The following is a 19139-nucleotide window of genomic DNA, read 5'->3' on the forward strand; positions in this document are numbered from 1 at the left end:
AAGACAGTTTAGGTTTTTTCGATCACAAAACAATTGGGCACAAACTGTGTGTTCACGAGTCGCAGATTGCGAGCGAACGACAGATCGGGAAATACGTCTACACTCTTCGATCAACAATAGTAACTAGATAAAGGGATACGTACAAAATTAAAGCAAAAACTGTCCGCGTGAATATATAATTATATAGCTACATTCGTTTACTAACAAACGGAGAAAAAAGTTTTGAAACACTTTTACGTTCAAACTAATAACAACTATGGCACCTAGTAATAAAGTCACAAATCTCCAAAACGTTATCTAATACTTACGATCATTCGTCACATAAAACGAGCAAAGCAATAAATTACTCCAGTCACTTACCAATAAAAAGACATATTTTAAACAACTTTTAATGTTAAATCAATCTTATAACGCAACAAATAAAGTAACTTTTCCCTTAATTGCTCTGAGAACTAACGTCGTTTTGCTTTATTTATTTTTGCTTCTTGAAATGCCGATTTCTATTTACTACAGGAGGTAAGGGAGTCGCGCTTAACACTAAAATAATTTATTAATGAATTAAAGTAAAAGTTTAGTTGTTTACTTTTTATGTTTTGGAAATGTATGTTTGTTAGTATCTATACATTACTTATTATTTTATTAGCATTACGTTTTTGTGTAATATATATTTTTAAGTTTTCGCGACCAGTGCACATAATAAAACAACGTTTAAACGGTTTCAAGCGTGGTATTTTTATTACAATGTTTCGGCCACATTTCAGTAGCCGTGAGCACGGAAGGCAAAGATGTCCAGTGTCAATAAGCGGAGTTCTTAGCTGGCTTATAAAAGTCATCTCTTGTTTCTCTGGCGACAATCGAGATCCATTCTGCACACGTGATTGCTAGGAAAGCTAAAATAAAAATGGAAAGCTAAGTATCTAATGAGAGTCCAACAAACAGACACAAAAGCAGCATTAACCAATTTTAACCAACTAATTTTGAAGTGCTGCTAACAAATTTTAAAAAATTATTACAACACAAATCTACTCCATGCATTTACTGTTCTGTTAAGCAAAAGTTTGTCCATGTGTTGGCCGAGCCTTGGCCAACATTTGTAGCGGTGGTTAAAAATCGGTAATTTTGTTCAAAATTTAATATTATTTATAAGTTTAAAGCTTACAATATAGTTTATACTTCATGTACTTACCGAAAGTAAGATACTCCGGCCGTTAAATTGCTTTTTCGGGCCTTATTTTTGCAACTTTTGAATACACACTGCGGTATTGTGAGACGGGTTGACATTGGCTGTGTTTGAAGTGAACTAAACAAAATAAGAGCTCACATTTCGCTGTTATTTGACGAGACGGATTTTATGCACCGACCCGAAATCTAGTTACTATTGTTGATCGAAGTCTACACTCGACGGCGTTGCGAGCGGGAATGTACCGTCCAGTTTGTTTCAATGTAGGCAGACCTACCTAATTTTAAATAATAAAAAAAAAAACTAGAAATTTGTGTTCAAATTTCTAAATTAATCGTCCTCAAAACCCTGCGAATACTTCGTTATTTGTTACATCCTTGCTAAGTATTTTACGATAATTTGTAAATGCTTACCTAGTCTTCTATTTTTATAACAAAATTATCCCTTAAATTTTTTTTTTCTTTATTTTTTTTTAACGGCACTATTTCTCCTATGTAATAGACACGCTGTAAACCCACACATATTATCTTGAATCAAATACTACATAATATGTAGAATGAAACATGTAGGGCCAGATTCCGAATATCATACAATATAACTTAAAAGCTACTTGTTTCGATCGGGCATCGAATACGGACTCTGTGATAGCAGTAAGCAGTACCCGATCTAGTTAGTCACTACACCAACAAGGTATCGATTAACATACAACACATACACCTAAATAGTCAAAAAAATTTTTCAAAATTCAGATTTGTCTTAACGCCTATTAATTAAAAGTACAAGATACGTACATAAAGTACCTACGTATACGTATTCAATAAATCTTCTACAATATTTTTTTCTACGTAACCAAACAAGTTCCCGTAGGTAGGTGAACACAGAAATAGTAATTGCCGACGAGTTGAAGAAGATACCTTCTATGTAATCGTATGTTATTAGTGCTTTAAAGTGCCGACTTTCAATGCGTGGCGCGATGTTTACTACAGCTGTGTATGGTGCACGTTTGTGCTCAGCTCACCGCTCTGAGCGTAGCCCGGGGGCATTTTTATGCGGTAGTAAACGTGGAGCTTCTCAAAGCAATAAAGTTGAATAATCTAATGCTCCAACTCATAATAAATGCGAAACCTGTTTAAGTTTATTTTTATTGCTTACAAAAAAAACGTATTGAATATACTTTCATTAGAAACACAAACAATCTAGCACATTTGATGGGGGAAGCTCTGGTGACGAATCTAATGTTAGCTTGTTGAAACTAGTGCCACAACTCATGAATATTTCACCATTTAAATATGTACACAATTGTTTAGCTGTTTGGTTCCAAAAACCTAAACTTTTTAAATTATATTAAATACGACGATATTTCTGCCAGCTGCAAAGAAATATTTGACTGATATTGTACATTAGTTCCATGCTCTCACTGTACAATAGAAGAAAAACATTCTATGTATGATAAAAATGCGTGAGTGGGCATTGCCCACGCTATAGTGCGGCCACATCAGCTGGCAAAGAGCCAACTAACCGAATAGCAGAAATAACGCCACTATCAACATTCCAGGTCACTTCACTAGATTATCTTTTTATATAAGTTTTGCATTAAAAGATTTCATCGTACTTAATAATTATGGTAGAGTTCTTGTATCTTCATGTATTAAAACGGAATTGAAATTCGTTCACACTAGGCATATTATCTAGGATACCTGTCTCTCTATAAAGGCAATGGTTAATATTTTACCTGGAGTTCTGGGCCGGGGTAGGTGATAATATTTTTATTATGAAAAGAAGTAAATACTATTTTTACAACCTTACACGCGATACCGTAAGTGAATACGCTTGATTATTGAGTAACCAGTGTTTTCAGTGAGACCAAACTATACATACATATATTTTAAGAGTCAGTGTATCACAGAATCAACAGAAAAATCATTACAATATAAATCATTGGGGTGTCGTTATATGTATTCTGGTGAAGTAATCAGCCAAGAGGTGTGGAAATTGTATGTTGGTACTACCTATTATAGGTATACAATAGGTAGACAATATTCGAAATAATGAATGTCAATAAAGTAATAGATATAAGTATCTATAATAAACTAGGGTACTTTATTGATAGATGATATTGAAGTGACTGGCCATCAACACTATTTCGTAGAAATAAGCCACCCACGTAGTTCCCGTGCGAGGGTCTCAGCCTTAACCCGCCACGTATGGTCATTTTACTGTCCATGCTTAGAGAATGTTTCACTAAGAATTCTATAATGTACAATTAGTTTCTTCACTTTTACATATAGCCAAACAAATTTACTACTTTACTAGCAATAATTCAATTGAGAATGCTTCAATTGTTTTAGGCAACAAAGCGGTAACGTCAGTTAAGCAAAGCCACAAAAACACGAAACCATGATAAACATTAAAAATATTTATAACGAACATTAAAAGCGTGCCTACATAAAACAGTGTTTGGCGTAGGAAGTCAGTTTTAGGATACGACCTCGTCTCGGTCAGCGATCACTCTCTGACAATAAACCCAACACGAAGAGACCGTAAAATTCTAATTTGAAGCGGCTGGCACATGCGACTTGGATTTTGACTGACACCCTAATACAGCGGCACCCTCGATCTACTGAATGCATCACTACCTACGTGTCGTCCAATGAATCCTAACCTTCTCAGAAAACTTAACAATGCCACCATCACAAATCAGAATGAATGGCGATTACAAACTTGCAGTCAAATTATACTGCGATTGAATTTTTTTTTTTCACACTGGCTTTTGGCGAATTTATTTCAAATTCATTGGAATTAAAATCAGCTGTTTATGTAACATTATTATTACAACGTCTTATTTTCTACGAAATATTATATGTTCACCTAGTGGTGCTAGGGCAGAGGTGAATGTTATATTATGTTTCAGTACAAAGACTAATTATTGTGATTAGGTTTTCTAGAAAAAAAGTCTATTAAGATAGGTAATCTTTTTTGTGACCGCAGAGTGAGGGTCGACGACCTCTTGGAGGCTGCCAGTGCTAACGTAGCGGATGCCTGTGCACCTTTCTCTCTATTAATGCCCTATAGGTATTTACTGCTTAACTATAAAAAGTTCCTTTTACTGAGAAATTGCTAAACACCATTGAGCATATTTTTTTAAGATTTACATGTCAAAATACCAAGGAAACTCTTTCTCATCTTGGTATCGTTTCTTTACGTAACAAGAGTAGGTACATAAAGATATGATCAAAATTGGTTCGGAATTACCTCGGCATATTTATTAATTCACTAATAATATTAAAATGTCACTCACAAAAGTTAATTTTGTCTTAACTGCCAACCTGCTTATTTATATGTTTGATTTTGGGTAATAATAGTAAAATTTCAATGAGAAAAGCATAGATTAAGTAGTTAATTGTTTAATGGCTGATCACAAACAGTTAGCATTGTTTTTAATAAATTATTAGTAGTTTTAAAGTAGATATTAAACTTACTTCGTGGTTAACGATGGCACAAAGTTAAGGAGCTTTCTAATAAAAGCAACATTTGAAAAGAAAAAAAAGCTCGTAACAGTTCGTGAATAGGTATTTACTAGTATGAGATTTTTTTGCCTTATTAAAATAATTGTAGCAGGTAAATGTTGATTGCGTATTATACATATTTTATCAAGTAAGGCGGTTAGTTTGTCTTTAAGTTTTCTGCTTGTGCTGTACAAAATGAGTTTAGTCGGCGAAACGAGAGAAGGCCGCCGCGATGCCGCTCCGCGCGCACGTTCCCGCGCCCTCGCTGCCGCAACACGCCGCTACGCGGTACGCCCCTCCCTACTCCATCCATCAGTCAGTCATACAATAACATGTGAGAGGAGCAGTCGTTTGCTTCCATAACTTACTAACATTCACGCGGTCAACTAGGTCATATATTTTCCGCTTACTACACGATGAGCATGATATAGCCGAATGGTGTTCAGTATTTATAGTGATAGTGATTTTTTTGAGATTCAGTGAATTAAGGGATTTGCGGCTCTTTTGAAGTGTACGGGATGCGTGCGTGAGCGCAGCGCATGACGTGCTACGAAACGTTGAGAGCTCCGGCACCCGCCGCGGACGCCCCCATGGCGCACCACTTTGTCAAGTGGTGGCGCAACAAGTTTAGAAATGGCTATAAGAAATTCAGTCGTGAGTAAATTTTCACGGTCTCCATTAACATAAACAAAGTATATTGATTTTACAGCCGTCATAATATTAAAGAAACGCCACCAAAAGCGAGAATATATTAAGAAAACTTATTTATCCCAATGTTTATTTAGCGCTGAATCTTTTACATTTAATGGTCGTTATTCCATTATTTTCCACTGCACACGAATATCAGTACACGAATGTCATAAAGAAAAAATCCATTATGTAGGTTCCCAAAAAGCCTAAAAAAGATTTGTGTTAATTCAATTGCTGAACATTAAAAAGAAATAGTTGACTACCTACAAACTATAAATGGCATGCAATACTTTACAATTTACATATTAATATGAACGTTAATTCGTGCTTGAGCTATTATTCGCGCCACAATAAAATAATAACTAGCGGTCCCACAGTAGTCGAAATTCGACTATATTTAATTGAAATTATAAGTTTGAACATTACTAAGGAGCATTGTCAAAGACTATCATACTTCTATAATCACAGATTTAGCCACAACTATACTATAGACAAATAATATTAAAAACAAACATTAATCTATTCTCAGTTTGACCAGACTCTAAAAAATAACAACGTTTTGACAATGAACCAAAAGTATTCTTATTAATTTAATGTACATATTTTTTATGAATAATAAAAAATATTAACATTCTGCACTCTTCTATATTTTCTATAGGTAAGTGTGGGAAATTTCATACTCCTCCGTCCGCGCAATTTTCGTAAAAAGGGATACCTAGGTACAAAGTTTTTGCTTCACGTATTAATTTAAAGATTACGTTACCATTATGACGTGTTTATTTACGTGGTGTTATGATGCAATGAAGCTAAAATTTTTGGGGTGCTATTTGGGTTAGATTCTCGTATAATCTGTACACATTTAAAATTGTGAAACGAATGTAGAGAACATTATATACAAACTGATATGATATAAAAAAATTACACCCAAAATTATAAAAAAATATAGTAATACAAAACTAAGTAGTGACCTATCTACTTAGTTTTATATTACTATAATTTTACTCAGTACTCAGCCAAAATATAGGTTGTATCTATCGACAACAATGTCTCCATCCATTGACAAAAAGTTAAAAATGTTTAGTTACGATATTTTATGTTAAACTAAAGAGAGCACAAAATTATAAGTACATTTAAGAGAGGAGGATTCTAATTATGTGATTACTTATTTAAAAAAATATAATGACGAAATGTAAACTCAAAAACCATGGCAGGATATATTTTTAATATTAGTAGGAAAAATAGTGTTGCATGTAATATCCATTCACAGAAAAAATCTATGTAGGTATCTGATGAATGTATTATTGTGGTTTAAATACGAAATCTACGTCCAACCTACAAAGCGAACCTAATAAAAGTAATATCTACATTAGGAAGGCAAAACTCCAAAGAGCAATTAATTTTTATTCTATCCTGAAATGATCTTTGCTGATGAATAAATTTTATTGCTTAAAAAAAAGGAAAAATGTGCCCACGGTCCACGCTTGACTGCTTTGCGGCAGAAGCAATCCGGAGTGGTACCTACCCGTGCAAGCGAACAAAACGCTATACATTGCATCAGTAATTACGAATATAATTATAGACATTCGATTATCCTGATCCTGAAAAAAAAAAGGTTACGACTTCTTTTTAAATGCAATGGATTTCGAGTTTTTATATACAAACAGTATACATAACGAATATATATATATATTTAATATATATAACGAATGCTTATATGCAATTTGATATGTCGAATGAACTCAACAACGTCTTCGAAATATAATTTTTAAACATAACGTGAACTATTCAGTGAAATATAGATCAGTGAAAGATATAATTAATCATTGAATTTAAAATAAATAAAAACATATTCCATATTATAAAAGATAGCTCCTTAATATTGCTGACAAAAACATAATAAAATCAGCTAAGCTTTCTAAGCTACGAAAAAGATCACGATTATGAGATAGATAAATTTAGATTTTAGGATTCCGTAATCAAACATCAAAAGACGATAATTCTTTTATCGGTATGTCCCAGTACATTTACTCAAAGAAATTGCACTGAACCTAAACCTGGGGTGTAAAGATAACCTGAAGCGAACAATAATTTGAAATGGGGAAATGTTTATCTTAATGATAGACACATACGTGAGTTCCTCAAGAAACTTCAGAATTTAACAACTTTAATCGCATAAAGCTCAGCAGACCGCAAAAGTCTCACTAATGGCGGCTACTTTGTAAAAACAACTTACTTATCGTACCTTGACAGTGAAAAACATTGGTCTGGTATGCTGAACACAATACTATACAACGTTACCCCACTGAATTTCTCGCCGGATCTTCTCAGTGGCTCACGATTCCGATCCGGTGGCAGATTCTGCAAAGTACTGCTCTTGCTAGAGATAGTGTTTGCAAATTCTCTCAAGTTGAAACCGCGAGCTCACCTACCTATCTGCGTGTAGCTGGAACAGCCTCTTAGGTTAACAGCGAATAAATAGGTAGGGGAATAAATTAACTTTATATCAGATAAATGATATTTATACTTGTTTTACGTATGAAAAACAGATCCAAACATATTCATTTTTATGTTATCGCGAATAACGCAATGAACTTTCGAAGAGCAATGAACTTGAGCGAACGGGATTAAGACTCCAGCAATTAGTTCTGGCAATGAAAACATTACGTGATCGGTAAATTGAACACTAGCTCTTTTATGTAATACTTAGATAATGGCCCACAACACATGAACATTTGTTTAACGGTAGTTTTTTAAATTTGGACACCACGATTACCAGCTGTCAAATATTTGAAACGGCCACAAACCCAAAATAACTTTGTTTTTCAGTGTATGATGAATACGAGCTATGAAATACAAACTTATTTTTGTTATTATAAATTACCACCCCTCAATTCAAATCCAGTTTCAAACGAGTAATTCAACTAAGTACGGAACCTTTATATTTGTGAGGTCCGACATGCACTTAGCCGGTTTGTTTGGAACATTAGCGACAGATGTGTCACGGTCCACGGTAGATCCCAATTCCCAAGTCAACCAAGTGTTCGTGTCCGGACCTTCTCGGAAAACTTCTCAACGCCACAACCTTGTGTCGTTTATATCTCGACGTCGGTCTGCCGTAGACGACTTTTGAGTCTCGCCGACAAATTGTTGGGATATTCTTACGATTTTACTTGCCATTGTACTTTATTGTATTCTTTTTTCAATGATAATACAATACAAAAGTTAGCTTGAAAATCGTAAAAACCAAAACCTTAACCTTACCTGACTAATAAATTGAAGATTGATATTGTAAAAAACAATACTTTTGAAACTACTACTTTTTTAATAATAGTTATTATGATAATAGTAACAAGTACAAAAAATACAAGATTATTTTGTTAAATTTTGTTTTCGCTCATTTGATTTATTGAATTATGACATTTCGTGTACTTTAGTTTTTGTGGAAGATTTTATTCTAATCATATTAACCTAAGATAGGGACGATTACTCACCACACATCTAGCAAAAATTGTTGGAGTTTCTCATAAACATTAAAACGTCACTAAAGACGTTTTAAGCTTATGCATTAGTAGGTACCTCCTCGTGAACAGGCAGAATGGTAGTACCTACTCGCGAGGAATCAATACGCCTTTTCAATACTACATTTTATAATTAGCATAATCGATGATCACGATCAATCAATGTAATATAAAGTAAAATAATATAATAATAAATACAGACGCTTTATAGCCAGTGCTCAAGGTAGGAATTTCATATAAATAACCTAACTCACCTACAGAAAAACATGGCGGAACTTAACTAATTTTTAATAAATGAGAGTGCTTCTACCATAATTTCATCATTATTGCAGTCGGAATGGAAGGTGACCGGACGGACACTGAAGAACTTGTCGGCCGAGCTACATCACAGAGCTCAGCGCCACCTGATCTACTACCAAGTGAGGCGCGAGCTTTGTTACAGCCGGTTATACCTCCTCCGCCACCGCCCCGTTTGATGCGACCTACAAATGAACCTTCCCACAAACCGCCATCGTACCCCGCTCCAGAGAACCACGAAGATAATCCTAGAATGCGATTTGAGGTAAATTCAATAACTTCTTTTTTTAATGCTTAGATGGGTGGACGAGCTCACAACCCGCCTGGTGTTAAGTGGTTACTGGAGCCCATAGACATCTACAACGTAAATGCGCCACCCACCTTGAGATATAAGTTCTAAGGTCTCAAGTATAGTTACAACGGCTGCCCCACCCTTCAAACCGAAACGCATTACTGCTTCACGGCAGAAATAGGCAGGGTGGTGGTACCTACTCACGCGGATTCACAAGAGGTCCTACCACCAGTAAACTGTAACCAGTACTTGTAACTGTAAGCAATTTAGAGTTTTCATTAACCATCTAGGGGACATATTAATGCATTATTATTAAAAATCATTAAAAGCACCGGCTTGTTCTTGTTCACAAAGCAAATTATTATTCTTATCCTAGCAACGAGTTGCTGTAAGAATTAGAAAGTGGCGATTAAGAACCGTGAGTCGTGACTCAAGATTTTAATCAGATACATGAGCTCACTGTGTACAAACCGCGTAATCACGAATTCCTAAAATACGTGAAAAACTTTCGTTATATCGATCATCTTTACCCGACCGCCATTCAGCTTAATTGTTTACGAACACAGAGCAATTTATGAATGAATCATATAATAAACATTGCTATGAATGCAAGTCGTTTACATGCTGTATCTTATACAGATACGCTATCTCTCGGAAACCCGTCGCAGGCGGCTCGATTGTGTGTTATAGTACCTATAGTTCAGATCGTAAAGACGTAACTAGTTTCCTTTTAAAGTATGAGATAAGGAGAACGCCTCACCAGTCGGTTAGTCGACACCGGAGTAATGTCCAACCGGCGCCGCGCTATTTTATTATCTGTACGTAACCTTTCGACCGTTAATCCTACATGGAAATGTATATACAGCCGTCATACAGCAGACCTTGACCATAAATTCAGTATTAGAAAGTTATGTTGTTTAGACGCTCGGCCTATAAAATAATAGTTATAAATCGGCCAAAATAACAATTGTATGAATACATTACCTATTCGCTTCGCCTTTATATTAATTTTTAAAGGATAGAATTTAGTATATGAATGATACGATTTATCTAATTATTGAAACTGAACCTTAACTACAATAAATTTACGAATGATGATTTATTTTCGTTTGATTTTTTGTTTTCAGGAATTGACCTGTGATGTAGAACTACAACATCCGGAACCTTCTAAGCAACAACCGTTACAATTTTCATTTACGCTTTACGATCTTGATGGACACGGGAGAATGACTAAAGATGTAAGTTAACTAACCATTTTATTTTAGTTAAAATTCTGCATCAATAAAATTTTGATACACTCATTTGTTTTATTTTTATTGTAGGACATAGCTGGAATTGTGTCAACAATATACGAATCCATCGGGAAATCGGTTACGGTACCCCATTATGGATCTAAAACCATACAAGTGCGGTTAACGGTCGTACCAGAGAACGGTAAATCACGCAGTCAACGAGAACGAAGAGAGGCGCAAAGGCGCCGGCGGAAAGACGTTCCGATGTCTGTTAATGTTACGCAGCCAGACTGCGCACCCCACAGCGACGACGACCAAAGAGACAGATTATCACCGGATGACGATTTGTCTTCAAAGTCGTCGTGTTCGGGCGAGCACAGGACAACTGTTCCCGATCGTAGACCTACAGCGGTCATTCATCCACGTCACCACCGCCATCCACCACCACGCAGGGAACATCGCGAACGCAAGCACACTAAAAAACGTTCTGGAAGCCTACAGAGAAGAGAGTTGCTCGAAATCATTCAGGCTAATATGGAGAAGAACCATTTGAGCTTTCAAGCCTCAAGGTTAGTGTTTTTTACATACGCTAGTTTCATTTTCGATGCGGTGCTTAAAATTAAACACCGAATAACCCCATTTAATATTACAGGAAGCCCTGCGAATCTATTGGCAATGATGACGACTACAACAAATATCAGAAAGTACGGAAGAGATCGTATACTGTTAGCGAGAAACCAACGAATGCATTCCAAAAAACGACAACGGACTCAAACGGCAACGGTTATCTGGATTTGGCCAGCGGCGGCGACTCTCACTTGTGTAGATACGATCGTTATTTGCATGCAGTGATATGTTCGTCGGCGAAGCACGCGCATACCGGATACCATCAGAAACAAACGCAGGCGACGCGACCGGCGCGCGCACCGCACCCGCCGCGCTCGCGCTCCCACGACCTCCACGCCAGCACGCCTCCCCATCAACAACACCCGCGAGTCTTACAAATCATTTTCTTATAAAACACAAACAGGGGCATCGCTAATTGCAGCCTTGCCCTTGTCTAATTATGGGTCAGACAAAAACATTTCCAGTTACCAAGTGATATTTAAGAGGAAATCCGCTGATCGTTTACAAAATCGAATATGTTGTGTAATGTAAATTAAGGCACGTAACAGTATTTATTGACAATATTATCTGCTAATTATTTCTTGGACGAACAATGAAATGATCGCGTGTTGTAGAGGTATCGACTTGATTGAACACAGTGATTTAGTTAAATGCTCAGTAAGTACATTGAGTACATTTTGATTAACTCATTTTAGAGTTGATAGACTGATCTTAGATATAAGTGTTAGGTGCTCCTAGAATGATAGTTTATAAATTGTTACATGACACAATTTTGCTAGTTTTTCGTTATGATTATAATATAATACAATAATTTAGCAATTATCAAGTTTGACTTTATTATTTTCATCACTTTTAAACTTAGTTTTAAACATACAAATTACCTATGTCAGTATTGTGTTTATAATTTATTAAGAATCTCTGTATCTACCTCTTATTTTTTCCTTATTCGTAATTTATTTTGATTTGTGAGTTTTTTTTTGTTAAGCTTAGGGTCGGCTTAATATGTGATATGTCCATTTTGTGTTGTATTTGTTTTATCGAAAATACAATTCTGTTCGAACGGTGTATAGAGGTGTACAAAGTGCTCGATCTTGTCAATGATATTTATTTTACTATCAATATTAAACTTGGGAGATTAATTCTACGAATTTTATTAATATTTATGTGTCACCTTCCTATATATTTCCTCTTTGCAATAAAACATGCAAGTATTAGAAGCATTGATATAGCAGTAATGACTATCGTAGCTTCTTGAGGTAGTCCACATTTCTGTACGTTGTAGTCGTTTGGCGTTAATGTTACCTAAAATAATAAAATATTGTAAAACACAAACAAGTTTAAGTGGGCACATTATGAATAAAATCAATACTCACCAACATATACTTTGGATCTGGTCTATTTCTCCAAGAGAATGATGGTATTGAATACTCCTTAAATTCTAGCTGCCCTAGATTTTCGTATTTGTGATGTAAAAGACAACCGTGATGTGTGTGCCCTCCGAAAACAGCCCTTGGTTTGATTTTGCTTACTAGGAACTCTGAAGCCTCTTTAGACAGAGCGTCGATTTTGAGTCTGAACGGCTTGTCCCGTTCAGGCAATGGCGGTGAATCTGGTTCTGTACACATTGAATCAGATTTTCTGTATAATGGGAAATGCTGAAAATTTTATTTTCTTATAACACCACGTGTAATAGAAGCAATTGGTAACATCACAAATCAAACAGTAAAATTTAAATTTTTTGTTGAACTTTTATATTATTATTTTTTCCTACATATGCTGATGATAGCCTTGTGAGGCTGACAACGTAACCGGGCGAGTAGGGGAACTCACGAGGCTCAAACCTGACGTGAACCCTAGCAAGAGCCGTGCTTCGAAGATTCGACCATCGGATTGGAAACGCGAACCCACTGAGAAGATCCGGCGAGAAACTCAGTGGGCTGTGTCTGAGAGTTAATTTACTCGTCGAGCACTTCGTCGCAAGCGACGGGTTCGACAAGAACGATGACCGGTGCTTGAGGTACCTAAAAGCACCGTTAGTGGATCGGGAGGATCCGAAATGACGTGTAACTTTTATAAATGAAGGAACTTATCTATTCAAAATTATTCGTGTCTTAAAATCTGCCAGAAGTTAGAACAGATTTTGTTCTTTAATGAAAATGATGATTTTAGGTGATTTTCATTAACTATCATGCTTCCACATGTCAACATCACTTTCATTTTTTCTTTCTTAATGAACCTCGCGGGGTTATTACAAGATTCGCAGAACTAGTACGTTCACAGGGCTCTAACCTGACGACGTTGCTAACACTAACCCAAGCAAGGTTATTTCATTTATTAATGTTCAGCAACCAGTATCTACAACGAAATGTGAGTGCAAGACTGGTCAAATTGAAAGTCTACATTCTACATGTTAGATGTTTATGTGACCCTAAGGATAAGCTGCTAGTTTCTTCAAATTTTTTTATTGCCCTTGTAAGCTGACGCGCGAAAGACCCACTCATAGTTAGTGGTTATCGTCGCCCATAGACCTCGGCAATGCCAAGGGCAGAGCTATGCCGCTGCCAACCGGTAAATATTCTCTACAAGCCTCGTTTGGAGCAGGACATGTCACAGCGCTCGGGAAACACCATAGAACTCATTCCAAAGCCCGATGGCAAGTGGCAAAAAATGTATCGAGAGATGTGACTTTTTTGGTATCGTAAATACAGGTGGTTAGGTGTACAATGCATATTTCTACCACAAGGTAGTAACTTATTTTATAATAGTTTGTATTGCAGAGCAACCAGACTGACTGGTTGAGCTATTTTAGAGCAATAGAAAATCCAGGATGTCATCTCTTTGTCCAGGGATAGGTTTTCCTATCAAAATGTATATAAACATCTTACAATTGGATCAGGATAGTGCTATATTTTAAATAAAAAAGTGGTACTATTTTACCTTTAGCACAAATAATATCTTATCTCACCTGTAAAAGGATTGGACGACTATAATTCAGGGATTTGAATTTATTTCCGAAACAATACTTAGGGTCCTCTGAACATTTTAGTCTTCCTGTAATTAAAAAACTTTTAAGATTAATTTTTTCCTTGACTTGTCATTAAAACTTTAAGAAAAACACACACCTGATATATGTTGTATATCATTCCGTGCTTCACTACACAATTGACAGGAATCTCCCTCCATTGCCATTGAATTCAAAAGTACAAAATGAATGTCTTTCAAAGTGACAAATTCAACTGATGACGTGTTCAGGAGCTTGTAAAATCTTTGGATAGCTCCCTTTCTTATGCTACATAAAAGAAAATACAATTGGTGAAAATCTTAATCCACATAATAAATTAAAACTTAATCCACTAGCTAGTGACTATCATTGTGCTCAAAATCAGTTCCCAATACAAACATAATAAGATAAAATTCCTGTGACTTTTATAGTTCAGTGTATTATCTGGACATTGGCTATAGGCTAAAAATCAAATATTTTTTATTTGATTCATTTCCTTCTTTCTGTCCTCTGTTTAGAAGAAGTGGGCAGCTAAATTACTGAAGTAACCAATCATAAATTTAACAATACTTACTAATTATGAAATCCAATATCATGATTCCCTGCAACAACATACATCTTCACGTGGGGTGGTACCATAAATAATCTATAGAAACGTTCAACATACTCTTGAAACTCTTTATTATTTGTCCATTCTCCTTCATCAAATAAATCACCTGAGTACAGTGTGAAAAATAAGTGTTTTTAGGTGTTATTCTTAAATCTAACTAGGAAAAAATCCATAATTACTACTTATTTAATTTCTTTTAGTTTTATTTATTTCCATGGCAAAAAGCAGCTTTGTCTAATTCAGTTAGAAATTTGCATTATTTTAATTACCTAAAACAAATACAACGTCAGGGCTCAGCATCATCATTATAGTTTGAAATGCTTGATGCATCTGCCACTCGCGTCTCATTTTATCCAGCCAATGCCCTCTTCTTGGTCCCAGTAGATGGGTGTCTGATATCATAAGGGCTTTCAAACTCTGTATACTTTTATGTGTGTCATTTGTAACAGGCCAATTACACTGAAAATAATAGACTTTTTTTTTAAATTATACTTATTCATAGTAAGTATGTTTTTCAATTAAAATATCTGTAAGAACTCTTGAAATTTTAACAAAAACGCTTTAATTTTTTGCGGTGGAACTTCACAAGCTTCCTAACATTCCTTCTCTTCCTCATTAATTTCAATTTTTAAAATAAAAGTCAAATACCTGCGCTATAACTATGAAGTAGATGATATATTCACAATATAACCAAATAAAAAGTAATCCAATAAGAAATAAAAGTACATTTTTTGTGACTCGTCGCATGATGACTTAGACATAGTTGTTTTATTACCAAAATGTGAAGAGTATCGAGTGAATGTTTTCTATATATTTAAATTGAATTCCAGTTGCTAAAGCAATTATAAACATAATCCACATAATAAGTACTTAAGTGTATCATCTATGACCAGTCGAAATGTTATCACAATTTAAGAATGAAGCTTCATCTGATCTCTGCGACATATGTCAGGCTGACATTCTTAGGGTTGTAGTAATTATCGATGTTTCTTACTATTATCGATGTTAATGTAACATATAATTGGGTTTAATTGAATTACAAATGTTACTAAATTAAACGAAATAATTTAATATAACATATATTATTCTCTTAATGGAACACACCACAAATATATTTCTGAATCAGTTTCTGCATCGCTAAAACAATCTTGTAAATTTATTATAAGCTCTTGATCGCAAATATTATCAAATCGGACGATCCGCTCCCAATCTTCTTTCATTACTTTTCTGCGTTTCGTTACCACCTTCTTCCACTTCTTCAAATCTTCTGTAGATACATATTCGACCGCACTTTTTAATGACTGCAACATTTTATTTGCCGTGAATGGTGATATTGTGTTGTGTCAGCGTAACCTTAAAAGAAAACATATTTTTACTAAGATTAATTATACAGTAGTTAATACTTAAAGTACCTATCTAACTGGAATTCAAGCAAACAAACCTTTGATTTAATGCTCCATGCTGGGCCAGATAAGCTCGATCAGATTATACTGGCAGTGGTACGGGGGTAGTCTTATGACGGTATGACCCTTTTCGTAGACTATATAATCGAAGACATCCGTTGGAGTAGTAGGTTTGTGCAGACCAACGAGTCTTAATAATTCATTCTTCAGCATAGTTTAATTGGCCTCTATTCGCTTTTCTTGAAGCCGTGCAATGACTTCTAATTTTGTTCGCCGAAGTTGGTGGTTTGTGCTTTTAGACTGAATGGTATGGGGCGTTTGCCATAATAATGTAATGCGGCTCCTTTATAATAATCTAATAAGTTTAAAAAGCACTCCTTTATTTTATCAAAATTCATTTCCTCTTGGTATTCAGTAGTTTTAGTTGATTACTTGATTTGAATGCCAATAGACAATTAGGCACAAAACCAGATGACGTCCCAGTATGAGGGATGATTAATCTTTGATCTTTGCCTTCGGGTACTTTAGTGGTTGATTGTGCAGTATTATCGGTCCAAGCTTTGGACACCGTATGATTGGCGTTTAGCCATGTCTCGTATAGAAACTACTTTGTCCCAGTTTGTATATTTTTTTATTTTCGGAGAAAATTCAATCGAGTGAGAGCAATGTCGGTTCTTTCAATAATAATTTTTCTGTTTATAACGTGTCTGTGTCTGAGGGTGCCCCTGGTTGGGTATGCCGATGTTACATGAGGCCCAGTCGCGTCACCCCAAAAGGTGGTCTATGGGTCGAGAGATACGGGGCCGAGCCGCACCACTTCTAGACACGTCACCACCGATAGACAACCGGTGAACTGGAGACTCGTTGAGGAGGATCTCGGGGCGACACCACTTACCGCTCTGGGAGACTTACACCAATAAAAGAAACAAATTATAAATAACAAAATTGTGTTTATTGAACACAGATATAAAACAATTATAATATAAAACTAGTGAGAGGTTATCCACCTGATTAATCCATGGAATAACGGACTCACCTAATCTCTTAACCCAGATAAAAATATCAGCCCCTAAGAACTTACTATCAACGAAGAAATATAAACCGCTTATAAGAAAGCCCGCTCCTTCGAATTTAGGTGCTTACTCTCCCTTAAACAGAATCCTTTGGAACTACAATAATGTCCACAATAGCGCGGTCTCCGTCAATGTTCATTCAGAGTTGTCCGATTGCACTGAACTGATTTTAAGTGATGAAATAGATGTTTTTCTAATTGTCTCACAACTTACAGGAAAAATCTGTCGTGGATCAACTAAATAAATAAATAAATTAAAATAAAGGAGTGCCAGCCCTAGCAAATTTCTCTATTAACACTAATTTCGTCCCCAATAATTTCTGGGTAAATAGGGATAACACCTATTTCTGATTTTTTTGCTTAAACTGGAATGCTAATATTGCATAGCTTTAAATTGGATAACAAAGATACCCCCAAGACTCAATCATTTTGATCCTGATATAGCATTTTAAACATCAACCTTAAAATTGTTCATCAAGTTGGAATTTGTCCCTAATCACCCCGTTTTCCGGTACTTTATGAAATTTAGGACTTCATTTAAATATGTTTCTTAATGCGTGATTTTACTGACAGCTGTCGCAGAGATCAAGCTATCTTTTATGAAGTAGGTTCAGTGAGTAAGTAGGTAGGTAGGTAGGTTTACCTTCAGTGAGGATTACACACAGTACACATTTAAGATAGTGTAACAATTTGTGATTTTTTTAAAGATTATACGGCCTAGTAACGGGCCTTTAAGCCTAGTGTTATTTCTTTGAAATGAAAATTTTGAGCCGATGCACTGCAAGAGCAGTGCACCACCAGCACTCAATACGCGGACCCCGAACACAGCAGTAGCTGCGGTAGGCAGCGGCTTGGCTCTGCCCCTGGCATTACTGAAGTCCATGGGCGACGGTAACCACTCACCATTAGGTGGGCCGTATGCTCGTCTCCATACAAGGGCAATAAAAAAATAAAAAAAACAGCGATTTAGTCGACAGGGAGGCCGAGCGCAGAGCTTCCCTGCCGCCCTCGGACGCGTTACCCCCCATTACCACTTCCGAGGTTAAGGAGGCGATCGCTAACCTGCAACCACGGAAAGCTCCCGGCTCCGACGGCATCCGGAATCGCGCGCTAAAAATGTTACCAGCCTAACTGATAACAATATTGGCCACCATCTTATATGCTGCTATGACGAATTGCATCTTTCTCGCGGCGTGGAAAGAAGCTGACGTTATCGGCATACACAAGCCGGGCAAACCGAAGAACGAAACCACGAATTACCGCCCCATCAGTCTCCTCTCGGCGATAGTCAAGCTATACGAACGGCTCCTTCGTAAACGCCTCTGGGACTTCGTCGCGTCCAATAAAGTATTGATCGACGAGCAGTTTGGGTTCCGCGCCAAACACTCGTGCGTCCATCAAGTGCACCGCCTCACGGAGCACATCTTATTAGGGCTGAATATGCGGAAACCCATCCCGACAGGAGCCCTCTTCTTCGATATAGCGAAGGCGTTCGACAAAGTCTGGCACAACGATTTGATATACAAACTGTATAACATGGGAGTGCCAGACAGACTCGTGCTCATCATACAAGACTACTTGTCGAACCGTTCGTTCCGATATCGAGTCGAGGGAACGCGCTCTCGCCCCCGTCACGTTACAGCCGGAGTCCCGCAAGGCTCCGCTCTCTCCCCGTTACTGTTCAGTTTGTATATCAACGATATACCCCGGT

At 36.4% G+C, this 19139-nt stretch overlaps 2 protein-coding genes and 2 long non-coding RNA genes across 6 annotated transcripts; 1 reads left to right on the forward strand and 3 right to left on the reverse strand.

Moving 5' to 3' along the window:
* Positions 1 to 707: 707 nt before the first annotated feature.
* On the reverse strand, positions 708 to 3225 carry LOC134198929 (uncharacterized). The gene is made up of 2 exons (XR_009973218.1): positions 1187 to 3225; positions 708 to 890 (listed from the first exon to the last, which is right to left on the reverse strand). It is a non-coding gene; the product is annotated as an uncharacterized LOC134198929 (long non-coding RNA).
* Positions 3226 to 4935: 1710 nt separating this feature from the next.
* LOC101742309 (protein naked cuticle homolog) lies at positions 4936 to 12481 on the forward strand. The gene is made up of 5 exons (XM_004930101.5): positions 4936 to 5340; positions 9227 to 9456; positions 10611 to 10721; positions 10806 to 11284; positions 11368 to 12481. Exons 1-5 carry the CDS (start codon positions 5226 to 5228, stop codon positions 11732 to 11734), a joined length of 1302 nt encoding a protein of 433 aa, XP_004930158.1. The 5' UTR covers positions 4936 to 5225; the 3' UTR covers positions 11735 to 12481.
* LOC101742462 (metallophosphoesterase 1 homolog) lies at positions 12154 to 15912 on the reverse strand. 3 transcript variants are annotated; one of them, XM_004930102.5, is made up of 7 exons: positions 15602 to 15912; positions 15223 to 15412; positions 14918 to 15059; positions 14465 to 14631; positions 14308 to 14393; positions 12716 to 12997; positions 12154 to 12644 (listed from the first exon to the last, which is right to left on the reverse strand). In XM_004930102.5, exons 1-7 carry the CDS (start codon positions 15698 to 15700, stop codon positions 12510 to 12512), a joined length of 1101 nt encoding a protein of 366 aa, XP_004930159.1. In that variant the 5' UTR covers positions 15701 to 15912; the 3' UTR covers positions 12154 to 12509. The 3 variants fall into 3 exon arrangements, with proteins under 3 accessions (XP_004930159.1, XP_012549303.1, XP_062524685.1); XM_012693849.4 differs by having other exon boundaries at positions 15680 to 15900; XM_062668701.1 differs by having other exon boundaries at positions 15223 to 15426; positions 15729 to 15883.
* A 145-nt stretch (positions 15913 to 16057) lies between these two features.
* On the reverse strand, positions 16058 to 16596 carry LOC134198930 (uncharacterized). The gene is made up of 2 exons (XR_009973219.1): positions 16395 to 16596; positions 16058 to 16306 (listed from the first exon to the last, which is right to left on the reverse strand). It is a non-coding gene; the product is annotated as an uncharacterized LOC134198930 (long non-coding RNA).
* Between the last annotated feature and the right edge of the window lie 2543 nt (positions 16597 to 19139).

The sequence above is a fragment of the Bombyx mori genome, chromosome 5 (assembly GCF_030269925.1).
Source record: "Bombyx mori chromosome 5, ASM3026992v2".
In the NCBI taxonomy this organism is placed as follows: Eukaryota; Metazoa; Arthropoda; class Insecta; order Lepidoptera; family Bombycidae; genus Bombyx; species Bombyx mori.